Source organism: Synchiropus splendidus, chromosome 8 (genome assembly GCF_027744825.2).
Source record: "Synchiropus splendidus isolate RoL2022-P1 chromosome 8, RoL_Sspl_1.0, whole genome shotgun sequence".
Lineage (NCBI taxonomy): Eukaryota > Metazoa > Chordata > Actinopteri > Syngnathiformes > Callionymidae > Synchiropus > Synchiropus splendidus.
Genome location: NC_071341.1, coordinates 22,564,885 through 22,572,810, shown reverse-complemented (window position 1 = coordinate 22,572,810; position 7,926 = coordinate 22,564,885). Strand labels below are relative to the sequence as shown.

Sequence of the window (7,926 nt, the reverse complement as noted above, 5' to 3'; positions counted from 1 at the left end):
GTTGTAAACTTGAGCAGGATCTAACATAAAATATGAACAAAGGCATTTTCATATTTATGTCAAGCCGCTCCATTAGTATGGGAGAGTCGATGACAGAGGGAAAATGCTCAGTGGGACCGTTTTAAACAGCAATAGGAATCATTGAGTGGTGATGGCAAAATAACTGCATGTATTACGAAAGCTTCAACTTCACTCCTTACTTTAAAAATATCAAGATGTTAATTCTGCTGGTGAGTCATGCTTCTGTTTGAGTGAAACCACTTTGATAGCGCAATGTTTGACTTCTCTTTGTGACCTTTAGATGGCGTCACATTGCTCTCCCTGTAACATTAACGGACATAGTGCGGCCAGCCGACGCTGTGATTCGTACTTCAGTTACCCATGTGAAATGTTTCTGTGGGAAACCTTTCTCATATCTAGTGAATCTGGAACCTTGTCCTCTCGTGACCCTCATCAATAAAGCACAGCTGCTGCACTTCTCCTTCCTTGCTGCTCCCGTGCAGCTCATTTGTAGGCAGGTGGTCGTCTGCTGGAGCCGACAAGGTAATGGAGGGATGAGATGCGCGATGACTTCTGAGCACTAGACTACGGCCCAAAATGTAAACTTGCAAGATTAAAAAAGAAGAACAAAATGGAAAATAAGGATCGCAGGCCAAAAGTAATTGGCAAAAGACAAGAAACAAGACGAACATCAATGAGGGGAGAGGGAATTGAGAAAAAGGCAGCAGAGTGGAAACTTGAAGAGACAGGGGAAGCAACTCTCCGGGGATGAGAGAGTGGGCTCGACACAAAGGACGATTTCTCAAGCAATGATGGGAGGAAGACCGACTTATCGCGATAGTGAGCTGACTGACAAGAGTGGCGGGAAGGAATAGTTGTGTCACAACCGACGATCACCAGGTGGTGAAGGCAGAGGCAGTGAGATCACTGGTGTCGCGGGAGCACAACGCAACATCGTCGCAACAAGCAGCATCAAACCATTCAGGACACAGACACATTAAATAGAGACTGGATGAGGGCGGCGCTCATCCAGATCCACTTCTTCACATGCAAAACATGTCCAAAGTTCAGTTCTTTTATTGGGACATGACAATTCCTTATGTGGATTCATATCTTTCTGGGGCGGAGTCAGAGTCTGTTGAGTGTTCCAGTCATTCTTTATTTGACTTCTTATCTGGTTGCACCAGAGTGACCCAATAAAGCAGCTGTTAACTGTCCAAGGTCAGACGTCACTGGACACTTATTGGGTGGAGTTCGCCAACATACCCCCATCTGCGGGGGATTTTTCACGATGCTGTGTGACAAATGTTGATTATCAAACTGAAAAAGAGTCAAAAGTGAATGAAATACATGACTGAATTCCAGATGGCCTCCAGAAGTGTAAAATGATTGTATTGTGAATGGCGGACATGATGGCCTGTCGAACCTAGAGACGGCTTTGTAACCTTATCTTGGGATCAAACTCCATTATTCAGTGACAATCCTCGATAACAACGATGAGTGTTGCATGACAATATTGTAAATGATAAACAACAATGTCCTTTTTTTTGTAGTCTGGCTTTTCTTCTCACCATAAATGACTTCTCCCCCTTCTTTTTTATTCCAATCAAATCATACACCAACTCAGAATCTGAGTCACCTGACTGCAAATGCATGTTGAATAAATGAGTTGAATGAAATCAATAACATAAATGCGTTGAATGCTGAAAGGAATCAAAACAAAATGTCAGTCAGACTGGATATATTCGTCAGTAAGCATGGTAATAACATGAACGTGATGACGCTTTCTTTGAAACTCCTCTGTGACTCATCTTTGAGTCCAGTCCTCCATGTCCTCCAGGTGTCAGGTACAGGTGCGGTTTCACCACCAGAGCCAGTTCGCCTTCACCAGGTGTTCAGCATCCGTTCACATTTCAAAGTTCAGCTGTTGCCATCCTTTCGCAGGGACAATTTTCTCACATTGGTGCGATGCAATATGCCAAGAGAAACTCCTGTTTTAGAGAAAAAGCAATCCCCATTTACCCAACTGTTCTTCCAGCCAATCCCAGACCTGGTGCTTAGCAGGCCTGGGATTGGCCAGTTCAACGCAAGGGAAGGTTCTCCATCCGGCTGTGTATATAGGCGCGACACTGACCACCAAGCAATTCAAGGGCTTTGTGTGTATCGTTGGTAAATCTGCATGTTCTTGTAAATGCAGTGAATCCAATCCACGTTCTTCATGTCAGTATTGATTCAAGTTTTATCCCGTGTTTTGAATTCTAGTGGAACTCCTCCAGCTCATACAAACTTCCGATGGAATTTGTCTCTTTGTTCTTCTTCCTGCGTCTATTTCTAATGCTTCACTTATCTCAGCCAGCCAACAGTCGCTGGCATGTTGCAGAGTCCCACCCATCTTTGTGGTGATGCACTGAGTGATGTGTTCCTCCCACACGTCCAAAAACTATCTGCGGTCGCTGGAGTTGGAAGCGTCATTGTAATGTTTGATGTAGTTTTCCAGGACTGTCAAACCAAACAGGCTCAATATAAGACACTGAATCTTTCCTAAAAGGTTTGTGATGACAAGTTACGCTTCATTTTTGCTTCAGCGACCCATGATATTACCTGGTATCTTTCAATTTATTCTGCCCACATTCACCTCCAGTAAGTCTGAACAATATCCTCAGCTTGCAAAACATTTAGAATTTTAAAGCTCCTGCATACTGTTTAGCTACATATTGAGTTGACCAACTCCCCTCTTGCAACCACAATCCTCAGAAATCAAATATTTACTTCTGGTTCTATTCAAATGGCGACTCCATATGGAGAATGTCTTTAAAAGAAAACATTGTATTTAAAGTGCAAGGATCCCAAGTCTAACAACATGGGCCAATGTGGGCTTTAACTCACGTCCACATCCTTTTGTTTGCATCTTGTAAACGTTGAGTTTACTGTTTGTGCAATATTAAACTTTCAATATTCATTTGATCATAAAATTCCTATTAACACCCACAAGTACCCATAATGTATCCTAGCCTGGAGGGTTGTGTGGCGTCCTCTTTGAAAGGTATCCTGAAGTCTTTTCCTAGCTTGATCACATTGTCCATGTGGTGGTTGATGGAGCTTAAGAGTTGTTGCTCTCTGAGCAGTCGGACTTCTTGGACCTCTGGCTGATCTGGGACAAAGCTTCCGCCATCATTTTCTGGTTGACGCCGCACAGGTTGGCCACTTTGCTCTGACAGTAGCTGTGCACGTTCATGCCGCAGTCGTCACACTTGAAACCCTGTCGGAAGAGGCCCCACAGCAGGCTGCCACAGTGGTTGCAGAAGGTGGGGCTCATGTAGTTGTGGCACTTGAAGCGGTGCGGCATGTCGATCTTGAAGCGCCCGTCCTGGAACATGTCCTCGCCGTTGTCGCCGGTTGCGCTCGTGCAGGTGGCGAGGATGATGTCGATGCATTTCTTGTGGATGGCAGCGTGGCATTGTCTGCACTTGTACCCTTGTTTATTCACCCCCCAGAGGAAGTGTCGGCACACGGAGCAGAACGTGGGCTGCTTGAAGAACGTCGCGATGAACTGGTGATTCCTGGTGACATGAACCTTCGGCTGTTTCACTCTCCGCCTCCTGTTGGGAGCCGTGACGCCGTCTTCGGGAGCCATTCGTACCGACGGCTTGGCACTGCAGACTGGAGCAGTTAGAAAGCAGAAGTCGGTGAATTAGACAAGCCATTTATGGGTTTGTAGAGGAGGCAGTGCACTCTTTTGAGATCTCAAAGATTAGGAGAAGAAATGACACAAGGACGGCGTGGAATCATGGGAAATGTGATTCCTGTGGTTGAGGAAGGCTAAACAAAGACCTGCTCTTTGAGTGACTCTCTGCTACTTCCTGAATTCAGCTCAGAATCACTTGGTTGTTCTTCCTCTGGAGCTGATCTCTCTCACTGGACCACACCTAGTCGGCACTATTTCAACTGGATCACATGGCATTTGCTCAGTTTTCCATTTCAGGACACGTGTTTGTGATGAAGCACACACATCTAAACACCAGGATATTCAAGCTGTTAGCATTATCTATCTTCAGTTCTTATTCACACAATGCTGGAGGCAATCCCCAGGCGTTGGTTGAGAGGGTCTGGGAGCAGATAAGCATACTCTCTCTTATGTACACAAAACACACATGATATGCCCTTCATTTGGTTCTTTTACGCGAGGTCACCAGTGCACTCATGTCCCACAGCACATTGAGGAGGAAAAAGAGGATCTCACCTCAGTGGGCCCTGTGAAGGAGCAGCCAGCGGCAGAATCCTCAGCCTTCGGTGCGCACGTTTTCGGTGCCAATTATGCTGTGTGGCAAGGCACGATCGCCAGGGTGGTGAAGGCAGAGGCAGCGAGATCACACATGCAGCAGGAAGAGTGTTCCATCACAATCGCAACAGCATTGCTATCATTCAGGATAGAGACACATTAAGTAGAGACGGATGAGGGCGGTCCGCGTACTAGATAAAACATGTCCAAAGTTCTGTTCTTTTACTGGGACATCACAAGTGCTTCCTTGTGTGGATTCTGATCTGGGTATGTCGGAGTGACCCAATAAAGCAACTGTTAACTCTCCAACGCCACACGCACTTCTGGTGACTGGCAAACGTTGGACTTTCCAACCTCGACTATTCATCAAATATGATCGGTGCGATCTTGAAACTTGCTGAGTCAAGTTTACCTCTGCATATTTATATATGATTTTAGACTATCAGCAGAATCAATAACACATATTATCCTTTTAACCAGGCCTGGCCAACCTGCAGCTCTTTCCCCAGTTTCATGCGGCTCTTCACCAAATGAGCCGCCAAACTGGCTGCGATATTGGTCAAGTTGCTGTTGAGATGATCATTTATGCAGGAAATAAGACAAAAAGTAAGAGCTATTCCGGCGTCAAAATATTGTTCAAAGACTTTGACTTGCGTTTAACTTTAAAACACAAACAATAAACCTTGCTGTTCAGTGCCGATGTGAGTCAAGGTCCTCAGACTTGAAGCGTCATCAGATCCACCATCAACACGACTGACATGACTTAGTTCCACGTTTGACTTTGTCCTTCCCTAAACTAAAGGCATGGCATATGTTTGACCTATGATTCATTGTTGATGGTGGTGAAGTGCGTTGAACTCAGTGGAGTGAAGATGAGACGCTCCAGTCTGCACACGTCCCTCACACACACACAGACTGGGGCCACGTTATTGGTGGCATGAGACACGTCCAAAAATAGAGAACTCAAACAAATGGTGCACACATTTCTATCTACGCCACCTGATATTTCCAGGAGGATCACGGTAAAATGTATGAATTTTAAAAATACATCCACAAGAGACATACGCCGGACGTGAACCTGCAACCTTGTGACACACAGGGATGAGCTTTAACCCCTATACTGCCGCTGAGTCACGTGACCAGCTGCTCAGGTGAAGCCTCACAGCCTTTTCAGCAACACAGTAAAACAACGTGGCTTTAAACATCGTCCAAGTGGAATTATAACTCGCTGATCTTCTTGGGGGGGAAATAGGAGATGACTCAGTTGGCAGCTAACAGGGAGGAAGCTAAGTAGTGGATGTAATCGGAGGCGGTGGCAGAAATGAAAGATGAAAAGCTACTCCCCAATCTCCCACAGAAGACGTGTAATTCAAGGCCTGAGATCTCAGGGAGGATTCAAAAGGATGTGAGGAAAATGTCCTCAAGAGAGGACAAAAGATGGTGTCCATGTGAAAAACACAAGGTCTATCGTGATTCAGATCCAGGGACGCCACGGGTGAAGGACACTTTAACAGATTTTAAAACCCTGACGTTGCCAAAGGCCCAATAACAATATAGCCATTTGAAGCTCCGATAATATTTCATGATAAAATCGAAGTTGCAGTGTTTAAACAGCAGTTGGATAAAGGGACTGAAGAAGACGTCTCTGCTGGGGTTCTGTTAAGATCCAACCCATAAAAGTACAGAGTGTAGAGGAAAAATAAATTGGGGGCAGTTATCGTTGATGTCTCTGATAATAAACTCATTTTTGAAGACAACTGAAGTACAGCTCAGGGATAAAAAATGCATCTACTTAATTCATTACGATTGCATGTCATGAACATACGAGGCCTGAGACGTAATTGGACGGAATCACAGTGATCTCAAGAGAGGCTTGTAAATAGAAATAGACAGGCTTGACAATGTGGCTGTGAAAACAATGTATATATTTGTTACAAACATGATGAATAATGAGTGGGAAGGTGCGGGTCCATGTTCTGAGCATCATGGCGGTGCGGCACACAGTGGCTTTCTTGCATGCAAATGCTGCTGTTCCATATGCATGTCACAGCGTGACTTGGCCCTTCAAGTCGGGCGGCCATTAAAATTTACATTGTAGCACAAACGTGAAGGTGTTTCCGTACTGATGCCGGGCTTCAAAAACACCTTTGGACCCCAGAGAGAATCATCCAGAGCTGAAGGCCCTGCAGGAGATCGGGGGAGGATTTTACCAAAACATTAATGGTGTATTAGCAAAAATCCTTTTGGTCAGCAGCACAAAAAAACATGACGTAACAATAATATCACACGTTTATTTAACAACACAAGTTGTGCCACTATTCAGGGGCTCGTAACCTTTTTGATCTCAAGGTCCACTCTTTCCAGAACAGACAGGCCCGGGACCCATTCAAATATCGGCACTGAATTGCTGACACTTTTGATTTAATTAGCATTAAAAAACTAATAATTGAAGAGCCTCAAGCTGATGAGTCTTTTCAATATGACTTTACTGATGCAAACTTCAACCAGCACCCGAAGCTATTCAAATGTATATATGAAGAAAAAGATGAGAAAACTGCACGTGTAATAAAGGAATAAAATGATATGTATTAAAATAAGTATATTCAAATGAAATAAACTGCAAAGAAGATTGAAAGAAAGTAAAGTTAAGATGTAAGCTGCCAACAGATAACAGTGGCTTACATTCACTTTGTTTAATTATTTTCACAATGCTGTAGCGAAAGATTCAGCTCAAGCGTTGAGTGCCAGGTCTGTGGATCAGAATCAAAATCACAGTCAAAAAAACGTAATTAATCCCAAGGGAAATTGTGTTTGTAACATGCTCTGTACACAACATATCACAATAAATTTGAAAGAAATAATATTATAAAGTATCCAAAAAGATCCAAAAGATCATAGAAAACAATGTGCAACAAATGAAGTTCAAGAACAGAAAATGTGCCAAAGAACTCTTCATTGTATTTTTTTCAGGGACGAATTATATGTTTTTATTGCCACAGGAAGAAAAGACCTCGTGTGGTGCTCAGTCTTTGAGTTGGGTAGTCTCAGTCTATTGGTCCATGTGCTTTTGTATAGGACCAGGAGCTCATGGAGCATCGTCATAAACCCCATGATCTCCACAAACACAGCACCAAGCGAGAAGCTTGTCCTCCATGCCACACCCGTCACATGACCCATGAACATGTATCATGGATGCGCACACTGCTATGCTGGTTTTAGGTGTTTTTACTGGAAGCATCATCATCATGAAATGGCAGGAACATAACCAAGTGGGTCAGTGCCACTGAATGAACGGACCAGACGGCGAGGATGTCAAAACAGACCGTCATTTACAGCCCACGGGTGTGAGTTATTTTGGTGGCCCTCTAGGGGGCGCCCCATGGTTCAGAATCACAAACTTTTGTGGCTTTAAAAATGTCGCTTTCTCTTTCTTTTCTTTCTTTAGATGTGTCCGACAGTAAACGGATGAAGAATATATCATAATAATAACAATGTGAATATCATTTCTCTATGTGAATGAAATTCCGTGGAGAGTGTGTTTTCGGCAGATGAATCAATGATACCTCTAAGTTGGTACCCATGAAGGCAGCACCAGGAGGAAAACACGATTGAACTTTCAAGGTTGAAATAGCCAAACCAGCACGAGT

At 44.0% G+C, this 7,926-nt stretch overlaps 1 protein-coding gene across 1 annotated transcript; it reads right to left on the bottom strand.

Annotated features, from left to right (window-relative positions):
* Positions 1–3,100: 3,100 nt before the first annotated feature.
* LOC128763474 (protein kinase C delta type-like) lies at positions 3,101–3,634 on the bottom strand. Its single transcript, XM_053872257.1, has one exon. The coding sequence runs from the start codon at positions 3,632–3,634 to the stop codon at positions 3,101–3,103; it is 534 nt and encodes a 177-aa protein (XP_053728232.1).
* Between the last annotated feature and the right edge of the window lie 4,292 nt (positions 3,635–7,926).